The sequence below is a fragment of the Mus caroli genome, unplaced genomic scaffold, assembly GCF_978045245.1.
Source record: "Mus caroli unplaced genomic scaffold, Mus_caroli_1 scaffold_7, whole genome shotgun sequence".
NCBI lineage: Eukaryota > Metazoa > Chordata > Mammalia > Rodentia > Muridae > Mus > Mus caroli.
Window position 1 is genome coordinate 3,044,004 of NW_028227262.1, and position 14,233 is coordinate 3,058,236.

A 14,233-nucleotide genomic window follows, 5' to 3' on the forward strand; every position below is an offset into this window, starting at 1 on the left:
GATTGGAGAACGGGGAGGGGGCGGGGCTTCTTTCCTCGCCCCACCTCTCAAGGTTTTGCTCTGCCGCTCGCACACTCTCGCGTGTTTTCCGAGGGGCTACTGGCCCGGACTGAAGGCGGAGAGGGGAGGTTGGGTGGGTAGGCTCTGCCTATCCAGAGCTGAGGCTGGTTTGTCCCGACCGTGGCTTAGTACTTTGGGGGATCTCTCGGGTCGTCCTGACCGTTCTTCCCTACGGTTGATTAGGAACAAACGTTAAAGGCTTTTTTTTTTTTTTTTCCCTCACTTGCTCCGCCCTCTTCCGGTTCGGCCTCTGGTGGCTTCTAAGGGGAAGGGAAGATGGCGGGGCTGTGCGAGAGCGCCGTGCGCACGCGCGAGTCCGAGTGCGCGCTTGTGCTTGCACGCGCATGCGCGCGCCCCTGCGTTTAAGCAGCCGGAGTGTTGGGAGATGAGCCGGGCAGTCAGTCTTCTGCAGATTGTACCAGACCGACTGTGCGCCGACTCCCCACCCACCCTCGTCCGCCTTCTCCCTCAGCCTCCGTTCGTTCACTGCAGGACCAGGCACGAAAGTAAGCGAACCTCGATGCCGAGGGCTTCCCTGTCCACTCACCCCGTTCGCCGCCCCCCACCCCCCTTGCAGTCAGGTGTGTGCAGAAGGTTTGCAGACAGGGACTTTGGCGGGGAGGGGCTGTGCGTTCCAGAGCAGCAGAAGGTAATAGCGGGACCCTAAGGTGGTTTGTTACCTTGAACACTTGCTGTTTCCCATGTGCTTTAGAATGTAGATTTAAAAAAAAATTTTTTTTTTTGGTCTGTAAAATTTTAGGAGCGAAGCAGGGCAGTGCACCACATGTTCTGTGTTTATAAGAAAAAGTTTTAGAAGTGTTTCCTCCTCGCCAGCATGGGATAGCATCTGCTTGTTCTGGTCTACGTGGTGAATTACTGTAGTGTATTGCAAGTGGAGGGAGAGGATGAGTTTGAAGCCATAGAAAGACGCAATATGCAGTTACCCTAGGAGATGTGTGTCTATTTTGGGTTGTACTTTTGCTGTTAGTCTTTTCCTCTTGATTTCCCTTAGCCCCTAACAAGGATCAACATAAATACATTTGAGGAATTAGATCTGTGATTTGTAGGCATAAGAATCAAATACAATGTGTACAGATGTTTTCTTCTATTTTAAGTGCTTTGTAAAAGAAAAAAAGAAGTATGAACTAACTTCATTTGGTAAATAGACTGCATGGTATGATGTGGCATATACTTTTTTTTTTTTTTTTTAAAGATTTATTTATTTATTATATGTAAGTACACTGTAGCTGTCTTCAGACACTCCAGAAGAGGGCGCCAGATCTCGTTACAGATGGTTGTGAGCCACCATGTGGTTGCTGGGATTTGAACTCTGGACCTTTGGAAGAGCAGTCGGGTGCTCTTACCCACTGAGCCATCTCACCAGCCCGTGGCATATACTTTGAACTGGCACCATTACTTTGGCCTTTTTTGCACAAAATTCTCAGAACTTAGGATCCTTATCAAATCTTGAAAACACACTTAAGTGAGAAATCATTTATGATAAATGTTATGTGTCATCGTTTTGACTAGTTTGTTTATCCTTTTACAGGTTAAAACAAAATGAAGATTTTTTCTGAATCTCATAAAACAGTGTTTGTTGTGGATCACTGCCCATACATGGCAGAATCCTGTAGGCAGCATGTGGAGTTTGATATGCTGGTGAAGAACAGGACCCAAGGCATCATCCCTTTGGCTCCCATCTCCAAATCCTTGTGGACTTGCTCAGTAGAATCTTCCATGGAATATTGTAGAATAATGTATGACATATTTCCTTTCAAAAAGCTGGTGAGTGTTATGAACACAATTGTGATGGGACCATGTACTTAACTGTGTCTATAATTATTATGTGGATTTACTGTAGATTGATAACTGTATAGTTCAAATTTATGTAGAGCTGCCCTTTATGATTAGTGCAGTGTTGGTATTTAGTTGCAGATAGCAGTAATGATGGTGCTGAGCACTTACAAGTTCCAGGCGTTTCCCAAAGTGCTCTGTACCTACTGGCTTCCCAACAGTCCAGTGAAGTAAGTACTATCTATACATGTTAGGCCATATATAAAGTATGTTGTAAGCATGGAACAGGCACTGAACTTTGAGAACAATTGGGAATGTTGAGGTTATTGTGTAGCCCTGGCTGTCCTGGATCTCACTTTGTAGGCCACGCTGGCCTTGGACTCACAGAAGTCCACCTTTTCTCTCACGTGCTGGGATTAAAGATGTGAACCATTTCCCCAACTCCAAAAAGCTAAGTTGTTGTTGTTCTTTTGTTTTCATCAGTAAGAAGAAACATTGACATTTGATAGAAATTCCAAATATTAAAGTTACCTTTAGGTTTGAATATCTTAGATGTTTCAGGATTATTTGCAAGTAGATGGCATGTGTTCTATCTTACTTGCAGAAGCCTAAGCTGGAACCTAGCAGATGAGATTTTTTTGCTTGGCCAAGGTCCTTATCATTTTACCTGATAGGGTTTTGTTTTGTTGTGGTGCTAGGATTGATGCTAACACTGCATGATAGGCAAACACTATATCACTGAGTTGTATTTTCAACCCTTACAGTATTTTTTAACTTTGTATTTTACTGAGGGTGAAGAAAGAATGTAGTTATGACTGTTATTTGCCTGTCAGTGTGGCTGTTGGTGCCTTTCATGGCTATCAGTGCTCAAATATCCTGCTTCTTCAGGGTTACCTCTAAACCTTCTACTTGTTTTGGATTTTGCCTTTTGGGGAGTGTATTTAAATTTAAGACCTTTGAATCTGCTGTTTGCTGTACTTGGAGTTATCTATCCCTGGCTTGTTCTGTGGCTGATTCACTAGTCAATTTGTAGCCCCCTCAAGTTGCTACGTCTGTAGAGGGCCTATGTGTCAACACCTGAGTAGTTTTGAGTTACTTTTCATAGCATTTATCATTCCCTGAAATGACCCTGTACATTATTATATTTGCTTGTGTTCTTCCTATACTGCTTTACCACATTTTTCACCCCAGACATTCTCTACATTGTGACAGAACTGTTTTATCTACCACTTCTTTCCCATATACTCAGTGCTGGAATAGCAGCTGCATGTCCTAGGCATTTATGCTTATACAATAGATGGATCAGATGATTGCCAGTGCTAGGAATCTTGTGTGGTTTTACAGTGTGATGGTGACTGAGTAAGTAGAGTGGAATACTAATTGTTTCTTTGACGTCTATTAGGTGAATTTCATTGTTAGTGATTCGGGAGCACATGTTTTAAATTCTTGGACTCAAGAAGACCAAAATTTACAGGAGGTATGTGCAATTTTTGAAAATTATCTGAATGTGGTAAAACTTTCTAAGAATAATTTTTTTTAATTCCTGTATCTTATGCAGAATTTTAATATCCTAACTTATATTACAAGAAAAACAGTTCTTTCCATTTCAGCACCCCCCAAGAAAATCTCAGCTCTAGTGTCTTTTTTTACTTACATGTTAAATATAATTTCTATATAGCATTTTATTTATTGAATTCTTAATAAATTTTATCTTTAAACTTTATCATGATTATTAGTAATGATCTACTAAAACTTCCATACTCATGCTTTTCCTTTGTTTTTCTGATCAGAATTTTTGTTAGAATTTTTATTAGAATCCTGTATTTGCATTATAATATTCATAAAAGTATTGTTCACTACTGTGCCAAATATTGTTTATGATTATTTATTTGTAGAATTTATCATTTCCTTTTCCTCTCTGTATACCTATTGTTATATACCTGTATACATATATATCTGTATATATGCCTCTCAACGCTTCTCAGTATTTGTCTTACCACAAGTGTATCAGATAATTCAGTGTTTCCTCTGCACTGACTGCATGACACCAGGTGTCTTCTGCTTCTCACATTGCATTGATTCCTCTTTGTGATCATTTGTCTGGTAGAGTATGGCCTCCACAGTCTATGTAACATGATTCTTCTTATCAGTATTTGGATATAGAAGGAATAATTTTATGGAAATTGTGAGGATCTCACTTCACTCTTCCATTGCTGCTGTTGAAGTCTAGTGTTGTGCCGTGCCGTTTAAATGCTGAGCTCTTAAGAGTCTTTCATTTTCTCATTTATATTCTGAACATTTGCAGTGTTCTGCCTATGTGGGGCTTTTCTTCAGTTAAGGAAATTCTGACTTGTGTCTTTGATATTGTTCAATGTCTTTCTAGAATATTTACTAGTGGGATGTTGGACTTCCCAGTTTAAAGTCACTTTTCTCATTGGGCTCCTCTCTGTTATTTGACTATTTTGAACCTTTAAACTCTTATTTGGAAGTTTTATTTGACTGTGTTTTAATTTTCAAGAGCTTGTCCTTATATTTTAATTATGTCCTTTTGTCAGAGTTTTTTCATTTTATGGTTGTATATGCCTTTTAGAATTGTAGGGTTATTAATTAGGGCTTATTTGAAGATCAGTTTTAATCCCTCTGTTCCCAGAGTTCTTTCCATGTTGAGACTTGACTTAAATGCCTGCTGACTTTTGGCTATCTAGTCTCATTCACTAGCAAGGCACTGAACAGGCAATTAGAAGATCCTCAGTTGTAGGTAGATATTCCTGTCTGGGCTTCACTGTGCTATAAGTCAGTTGTTCTTATTAAAGAACTGCAAGGGAAGAGAGGCCCCTTGGTCTTGGAAACTTTATATGCCTCAGTACGGGGGAACACCAGGGCCAAGAAGTGGGATTGTGTGGGTAGGGGAGTTGGGAGGGAGGAGGGTCTGGGGGACTTTTGGGATAGCATTTGAAATGTAAATGAAGAAAATACCTAATTAAAAAAAATATAAGGAAAAAGAAAAAAAAGAAGAAGAAAAAAGAGAGAACTGCAAAATGCCATAGTCAACAGATTATCTCTTTGGGACCTTGCAGGGTCTCCAGAGAGTTTTTACTTGTGTGCTATGAACTTCATTGTCAGCTTTCTTTCTGGGATGAAAGAAAGGCAGGTTCTGCCATTCATAGGAGGATTTTGAGACTATATTTAATTTTGTGGTTTTTAATGTAGTACTTTGTTATGTAAGAGAAGTTTTAGCTTTGTGTGGTTATTTAAAATTTAAATTATAGTTCCTTTGTACCCTTTGCTATGCTTAGGTGATTAGTAAGCCACAGGTCGATGGTGGTTCCTCTATGGACCAGGACAGACAGGAAATTCTGCATTTCATAAAGCTCTGTTGGGCAGTGCTAGTCCAGGACTTTGCTTTTGCACTCTGCTGTACTCTGTGCTGTACATGCATGGTATGTTGCTAATGTGATTCTGTGTCTGTCTGTGGTTGCCTGGGAAAGGTAATAGATTAGGGTCTGAGTCCGAGTGTGCTGTATAACTACTGACTTAGCTATTTGTAGGTTTTTCAGTACCTCCTTCAGCTTTGCTCTGTGTGATGCATGGTGCTTCCTACTTGGAAATGAACCCTTCCTGTAAGGTGTGTCATCTTGTCTTTCTTCCCATGTATGCACTTAGACTTCAGCTTGTTCAGTACTGTTATGTTCATTGTCAACTTTCCATTTTTATAATTCTCAGTGACATTTCCATATTCTTCTTTCTTATTTATTGGCTGCGTTTAATATGGGGATTTTGTGCTTTTTTTTATTGTGGCAGTGGTGGGAGTGTTCTTGGGGATTAGATTTATGGCCTCCTGCATTCTAGACAAGCAATGTAACATGAGCTGCATCTCCTTTATAGACTTTTCAGACCTTAAATTTATGATTCCCCTGCCTCACCTCCATGTAGTTAGTATTAGATGCCTGCCCTATTAAGGCTGGTAGGTTTATGCTTTTTAAAATTTCCTTTCCTGTGGTCTTAGTTGGGTGAGCATAAAGAAACTTAGTCTGTATTCTTTATGTTTATTCTTTGTATTATTTGTTAGTAAAGAACATTGAGTTTCTGGTAGCTTTTGTTTTTTTTCTATTGTTTATTTTGGGCAGAAGATGTCAGTCTCCTCGGTTCTTCCCTCATGCCTATGAACAGCATGAGACAAAGGGATTAATGAAATATTTGAATGCACTATTTGAATGAATTTACTTAAAAATTTTTCTGCTAATGAACACTCCTCAATGGAAATAATCATTCCAAGGTTAGGGTTTTTTTTTTTTTTTTTTTTCTCGAGACAGGGTTTCTCTGTATAGCCTTGGCTGTCCTGGAACTCACTTTGTAGACCAGACTGGCCTCGAACTCAGAAATCCGCCTGCCTCTGCCTCCCAAGTGCTGGGATTAAAGGCGTGTACCACCACGCCTGGCTTCCAAGGTTAGTTTTAATAGAAGATTTTAAATCGTGTTTATCACAGTGCTTGGTCCTACAATATTTGTGATTAGTCTTTTAAACTGTAACGATGTCTAACTCTCATTGTTTTGAGGTAAGTCACTATATTAGTCAGGGTTCTCTAGAGTCATAGAACTTATGGGTAGTCTCTATATAGTAAGGGAGTTTGTGATGATTTACAGTCTGAAGTCCAACTCCCAGCAATGGGCAGCAGCAGGTGTGAATGGAAGTCCAAGGATCTAGCAGTTGCTCAGTCCTACAAGGCAAGCAGGTGAAAAGAGAGAATAAATCTTCCTTCTTCCAATGTTCTTATGTAGGTCTCCAGCAGAAGGTGTAGCACAGATTAAAGGTGTGTGCCACCACACACAGATGACCTTGAACTCAGAGTTCTCTCCGTCTTAATCTTCTGGAACTCATAGCCACTATGCTAAAGATCTCGATGCCAAGATCCAGGTTAGAAACTTGTATCTCCAGCCTCCAGATTAGGATCACTGGGGAGCCTTCCAATTCTGGATTGTAGTTCATTCCAGATATAGTCAAGGTGACAACCAGGAATAGCCACTACAGTCACTGAGAAATGGAGTTTTATTGGCTTGGCTTTGTACTTTTACCTCTCCAGAATATTCTTAATATTTTGCTAATTATTTGAAAACAATTTAAGGATTCTATAAAGGATTCTGTCTTTCAGGAAGTACAATGAAAACAAATCTTGGAGCCTTTCTACTTGTGTGTAAATAAAAATCAGCACATACTTGTATAGATCTTCCTTTCTGCATCACTGAGGTATATCCATAGTATATGACTACAAAAGAAGTTGCTGGCACAACTTCTGATGTGCATGATGGCACAGTCCCGTATTCCAGGAGGTCTTGCTGCCTCTAACTAGCCCCAATTGGCAGTCTTCCCTTCTCCTGGTCACTTGTCTCCTAGCCACCTGTACTTTCTCAGCCATAAACCCCCTGTGGTTTGTGGTCCCAAATTCCAGGAACCCAGGAAATCAAAACTCTTGAAGCTTATAATTAAGCAGTCAGATTTATATAACAATAAATTCTCAATTCATAAGATGCCCACACAATAAATTTGGAGCCAAATGATAATGATACAAGCTGCCCATCTAGATTTGACAAGTTATCCCAATTATTCTGTCCTCTTATTATATTCATAGCTACCTGTGGCTATTTAAAGCCACACAGAATCTGGATTGTCTTCCTCCTGCTTCATCTTTCTTCCTCCCTTCTACCTGTCTCCTCCATTTTCATTTCTGCAACTCTTCGTTCCACCTCCCTTTTCCCTGTCCAATCACAGGCTTCTTGTATTAATATTTAATGGGATTGGACAGGGAAAATTCTGCTACAAGGAGGAATAGGCAGCCGGATCAGGAGTTTAAGATCAGTCTTGACTACATAGTGTCAAGGCTTGTCACGATAATCTTGACTACAAGTGTCATAGTTTGAGGGTAGCCTGGACTATAGCAGACCCTGTTGCAAAAAGCAAACCCAGCATACCAAATGAAGCAAGTTCCATGACTGTCTAGTGTTGGGAGGAGCCCTTCAATACTCTGAAGTTGTGAGTACATCAGGAAGAAACTCCACTGTGAGGACAACTCTAGTATGTCACCGATGTTTAATGCATTTTGTTTGTTTTTTTGAAGTGTATTTAGTACATTGTGCTTTGGTTATTCTTGACACAGTCAGTTGTCAGAAATCCACATGAATAATGAATGAAGTCAGCTGGTTGCAACTATTTAGGCTGAAGGGACTTTAGACATCCTTTGCTATGTAATTCCTCCCTCATGCAGGCAAAAGGCCCAAGACCCACAGCTACCAGAGATGGTCTTTCCCTTGTGGCACCCATCTCTACACTGTATACATGTTTTGTTTTGTTTTGTTTTTAATTTTTTTTCTCACACTTGAGGGGTTTAGGTCTTATTTGTCTGTTCAATAAAGCTTGACCAAGAGTGTCACTAATGTGGAACAAGTTCTATTATTTTTATTTTCAGTTAGATGAGGAAAAGGGCCAGAAGAGATTGGCCAGGGTCACACAGCTAATAAAAGACTGAAGAGAATGTCAATCTATATCTGACTCCAAATCTTTTTTTTCTTCTGCTTTCCCAAGGAAATATATTATCCCCTCTCATAAACCAATGCGTGTTCAGCTTTTCCTATAATTTTTCTCTTCTTTTAGTTACTTTTAAAAACAGACAATGTCCATCTAATTTTACAAAATGTCTATCTCTACCCATACATGTATACCTCTATGTATGTTTCTCATAATCATGTTCATTACTTTTCCTGTTGCTGTGGCATAATGCCTGTCAGAAGCAATTTAAGGGAGGAAGGCATTTCTTTGGTTCACAGTTTCAGATGAGTGCAGTCCCATCATGGCAGAGAAGGCATGGTGGCTGCAGCCCTTTCTGGAGCCCTTTCTGTGGGAATGTGAGATTGGCAGATCAGGAGGCCAAGAGGGAGACTAGAAGCCAGGCCAGGCTGTCTCCCTCACAGACCTGCCTTACATCTGCTTTGTGGACTTCTGAATGCCAAGGATAGTTCCCCCAGCTGGGGACCACATGTGCAGACATGAGAGCCTCTGGAGGCCGATTTGAATTAAACCATAACAAGTACAAATTGTTTGCTAAAACAATGCCTAATTTTAATTTCTTTGGGTATTGGTGCTAAAACCTGTTTGTAGCAGCTGAAGAGAGCTGAACCAGTGTCATTCTAAACAGCTTCACATTAGCAAAACCCTGATTCCACATCACAGTGTAAAGAGAAACTGCAAATCAATGCTTTAAAACTCAGATTGTCAGGCTTGACGGCAAGCTTGTATCCTCACTGAGCCATCTCATAGCCCTCCTTTCCTATTTTTTTTTTTTTTTTTCTTTTTGGTTTTCTAGACAAGGTTTCTCTGTGTAGCCCTGGCTGTCCTGGAACTCACTCTGTAGACCAGGCTAGCCTCGAACCCAGAAATTCACCTGCCTCTGCCTCCCAAGTGCTGGGATTAAAGGTGTGTGCCGCCACCACCCTCCTTTCCTATTTTTATGATAAATCTAGTCACTGATCTCCCGGGTCCCCTTGCATCCTGTGAAGGTTTCTACTATGACCTAGAAATAATGTGTGGCAAATGCAGTACATGTGATGCTCAACACATGTATACAATCTGACAAACAGTGCTCAACAGTCCTTTAGCTACCACCCCACCCCCAATTAAACCATTTAAATCATAAGCTATTTGAGTTGATGCTTCTGTTGGAGATGACTTCTGGAGGATCCTCCTACCTCTTGTATCTGTTGTTCATTTGAGTGAAAATGTGTCAATTGTTTTTGTTTGATTTATTTTTTTCTTTTATATTTTTCCTTTTCTTTTTCTTTTTGAGATGAGGTTTCACTATGTAGTCCTTGGCTGGTTTAGAAATGAGTGTGTAGACCAGGATGGCCTTGAACTTACCAAGGTCCACCTGTAATATCTGCCTTTCAAGTTCTGGAGTTAAAGTCACAGGCTGCCAAGACTGCAGTGTTAATATATTTTCTTTCTTTTTTCTTTTTTAAAAATCATTTAATATAAAATAAGATTATTGGTAGCATAGAATATGCTTATTTCTTATATTAATGTTTTATAAATCCTTTGAATGTCTTGAGGTGTTAATTCTACAATAATATTAGAATCCATAGATATCTAGAATTCCAGATACATTTCTGAGCTTTTATAATAGAATATTACATGAGAATTTTAAATGTCCTTATTTATTATACAGAATATGTAGAGTCAGAAAGTAGGGAGCCAAAACAATGATATTATAGTGTTTAATAGTTAATATCATACTTGAATACTCAGTCAAGCAGTCTTTCTACCTCACCCTCTTCAGTAGCTAAGACCACAAGCACATGACACAGCTTTTTTTTAAAAAGCTATACTGAAAATAACTCATATACCATGAAATTTGCCTGTTGAAAGTATAGAATTATTGAACTATACATTACTAAAATTTTAATATATCCATAGCTATAGTGATTACCACTGTCAATTTTAGAACATCCCCTCACCTCAAAACCACCCCCATACATACTGGTTATTACTACTTCCAGACAATTAATCACTAATCTTTCTGTGTAGATTTCTCTGTTCTAGTCTTTTTATGTGAATGGAATCCTGTAATATGTATATGTAATAATATGTGGCTTCTTTGGCTTAGCATTTGCGTCGTTTTCAAGGTCCATCCATAATGTTGTTTATGTTTGCTTCCTTCTCACCCCCAAGACAGTTTCCTCTATATATTATAGCCCTGGCTGTTCTGGAACCCACTCTGTAAGACCAGGCTGGCCTCAAACTCAGAGATCTCCCTGCCTCTGCTTCCTGAGTACTGGGATCAAAGGCACCCGCCACCACTGTGTGGTCATATTTTTTTTTTCTAATTGTGTATGTGTTCATGATGTGTATGTGCATCCATGTGGAGGATCAGAGGGCAGCTTTGTGGAGTCATTTCTCTCCTTCCATCTTTACATAGTTATGCACTGAATTCAAGTTGTCAGGCTTGCATCATTAAGTAGCAAGAGGACAAGCCATCTCTCTAGCTCTGCTCGATTTTTATTACAGACTGTTGTATGAGTTTGTACTTCATTTTGTTGTTTGTCAGGCATTGGACATTTGGGGCTTTTATGAGTAATACTGCTATGAATACCCATACACACTTTTCATGTGAAAATTATGACCCCTTGTTTTGTTTTTTGTTTTTTATACATACTTAAGAGTGGAATTGGTTGGTGATTTAGTAACCTGTGTTTAACACTTGGAAGAACTGACAAGCTCTTTGACAGTAACAGCTGTACCATGTGCCTCATAGCTGTAGCAGTGAATGAGGGTGTATGTTCTCTAGGTGCTTGTCAATGCTTGCTTTTTATTATCTGACTTCGGATTCTAGACTCTACATAAAACATTACTTCCTTTGAAAATTGTATTTCTCTAATGAGTAATAGCATCGAAAGTTTCTTCATGTGTTCACTGGACTGAGACTGGCAGGAGCCACGCTGAAACGGTAGATCGATCTTAATGATGTTGCATCTTAGTAGCATAGTCTTTCATTCCATTAGCATAGGAAGTTGTTCTCTGTAGGTAGATCTCTTTAATTTCTTTAATCAGTGTTCTATAGTTTTTAAGGTATAACCTTTTCATTATTTTGTTAAATGTGTTCCTAAGTATTTTCTTCTTTTAAGAGTTATTCTAAGTTGGTTTTCCCCCCTTAATTTTCTTTTGGGATCCTTCATTCTAAGTGTGTAGAAATATAATTTATTTTGTGTATTGATCTTATATCCTGTGACCTTAATCAATTAATTGGTAGTACTAGAGATTGAACCCATGGCTTCATACATGCTAGGCAAAAGGCTCTACCACCGAGCTACAGCTGTAGCCTTGTGCTTATTAATCCTAGTAGCTTTTTAAATGGATTCCTTAAGGTTTTCTGTAGGCAAAATCATGGCACCTGCAGCATAGGGATCGTTGTACTTCTTGTAGAACTTCCAGTCTGGATCACTGTTATTTCCTTTTCTTTCTAGTTGTCCTGACTAGAACTTCTATACTGTGTTGAGTACAATGGTGCGAGGGACATCTTGGTTTGTGTAGACAATTAGGGTGAACACTTTTAGTTTTTAACCATTAATTATGATGCCCTCAAAGGGTTTTCCAGGAAATTGTTCCTAGTTCATTTGTTTTTTTCATTTGTATGTTGTCCAAACCTTTTCTTGGATTTAGATGAAGTGATGGTGTGGTTTGGGTTTTTTTTATTGGTAATATGTCTTACATTTACTTTTTTTGATGCTAAATTAACTTGATTTTCTTTTTTATTATATTTTTTATTATTTGAAACATTCTTAAAATTTAAATATATATTGATTATATTCTTTCCCTCCTGCAAGCCCTTTCCCTTCCCTTCCCACCCAACTTTTTAGTTCTTTCTCAAAAACCCAGAACCCAACACAACAACCTTCCCTTCCCAGAACCAAGAAAATAAAGTAATACACCACCCAAAACAAACAGCAGCAAAACCCCCACCAAAATGTAACCAAAGAAACTATGGAGTTCATTATATGGTCAACTAGTTACTCCCTATCTTAAGGTATGTCTTAGAGTGGTTGGTACACCTGGTGTCACTCCACTGGAAAAAACCTGACTATCCCTCTTCGAGCAGGTAAAAATGACAGGTCAGTCTTTAACCTTTACTCTAGTGACTAGGTATTCATTCATTCATTCACTTTTCAAAATGTAATAACATGAAATACAAGATAAAATAAAACTTATCACATCAAACTTAGACAAAACAAAAGTTTAAAAGACTTGAAGAAAAGGCACAAGAATCAGACCCATTCATTTACACACTCAGGAATCCCATAAAGACACTAAATTGGAAGCCAGAATATAATAAGCACAGAGGACCTGGACCTCTGCAGGTCCTGTGCATGCGCCCCAGTCTCTGTGAGTTCATATGAGCTTTGCTCATGTTGACTAAGAGAGCTTCCTTTTCTTGGTGTTATACATCTCCCCTCTGGCCTTTCAGCTCTTCCACCTCTTCTTCCAAGGGGTTTTCTGAGCTTTGAGGGGAAAGATTTTTATGGAGACAGCACATTTAGTGCTGAATGTTTGTCTTAGGGTTTCATTGCTGTTAAGAGACACTGTAGCCATGGCAACTCTCATAAAGGAAAACATTGAACTGGCCCTGACATACAGTTCAGAGGCTTACTTATCCTCATGGTGGGACTGATGGTGCCATGCAGGCAGACATGGTGCTGGAGAGGTAGCTGAGAGTTCTACGTCTGGGACTGCAGGCAGCAGGAAGAGACAGCTACTAGGCCTGGCTTGAGCTTCTGAAACCTCAAAACCCACCCCTAGTGACACACTTCTTCCAACAAGGCTACATCTCCTAGTAGTGCTACTCCCTATGGGCCATTGGGAGCCATTTTTGTTTTTCAAACCACCGCAGAGTGTTCCAAGGTCTCTCACTCTCTGCATAACGTTTGGCTGTGGGCCTCTGTATTTGTTCCCATCTTCTTACAGAGTAAGCTTCTTTGGTAACGGCTGAACAAGGCAGTGATCCATGAGAATAACAGAATATCATTATAAGTCATTTTGTCACTACATTTTTTTTAGACCATTATTATTTGATTTTACTCTGGGTCTCTGGGCTTTCTAGTCTCAAGTTTGTGGTCACACAAGCAGTGTTGGGTATGAGTTCCATTTCAGGGAGTGGGCCTTAAGTCAGATCAGTTATTGATTAGTTATTCCTGCAAGCTTTGAACCACCATTACCTTGTCCTATCTTGCAGGTAGTACACTACTGTAGATAAAGGGTTTTAGTGTTTTGAAAGCATGCAGAATACCTTCCTATACCAAAAATATTGGAATGTAGGATCAAAGGCTCTCTAGGCACCATCTTGACATACCCATATTCAGTGAGTTGTATGGGTGTTGTCTGCAGCAATGGGGCCTTACTGTCAGTTGTGGAGAGCAACCTATAGTCTTGGCAACAGCCTGAGTTGTTTGGAGATTCCTGTGAGGCCCCTTTGGCCAATAACTCAATCCTGGCACTGGAAACTTCATTTGGTTACAAGAAGTGGCCATTTGGGACTGTCTTCTCCATTATTTAGAGATTTCACTTAGATTACTTTCATATGTATGTATGTATGTATATATTTTACAAAGTTTCTACTGTATTAGATTTCCATATTACCCTTCAAATATGCCTTAATTTTAGCTGTCTCTCCTCATATTCCTTCCTACAAGCCCTTCTCTCTTCTCCTTCAATCTGATACTAAGTTCACTTTCATTCTTGACAGAAATCCTCCATGGTTATGGTATGTGTTGTTAGATTTGGCTTGCTAGTATTTTGTTCAGGGAGTTTGTATCCATATATATGATTTATTTTTACTTTATG

At 39.4% G+C, this 14,233-nt stretch overlaps 1 protein-coding gene across 2 annotated transcripts in view; it reads left to right on the forward strand.

Annotated features, from left to right (window-relative positions):
* The first annotated feature begins 86 nt into the window (after positions 1 to 86).
* Ints13 (integrator complex subunit 13) overlaps positions 87 to 14,233 on the forward strand; it is a 31,171-nt gene continuing 17,024 nt past the window's right edge. Inside the window, exons 1-3 of one of the 2 annotated variants that reach the window (XM_021164375.3) lie at positions 87 to 566; positions 1,610 to 1,845; positions 3,257 to 3,331. In XM_021164375.3, the coding sequence (XP_021020034.1) occupies positions 1,621 to 1,845; positions 3,257 to 3,331 (300 nt within the window). In that variant the 5' untranslated portion in view covers positions 87 to 566; positions 1,610 to 1,620. The remainder of the gene's footprint in view (positions 567 to 1,609; positions 1,846 to 3,256; positions 3,332 to 14,233) is intronic. The other variant, XM_029478408.2, reaches the window with a different exon arrangement.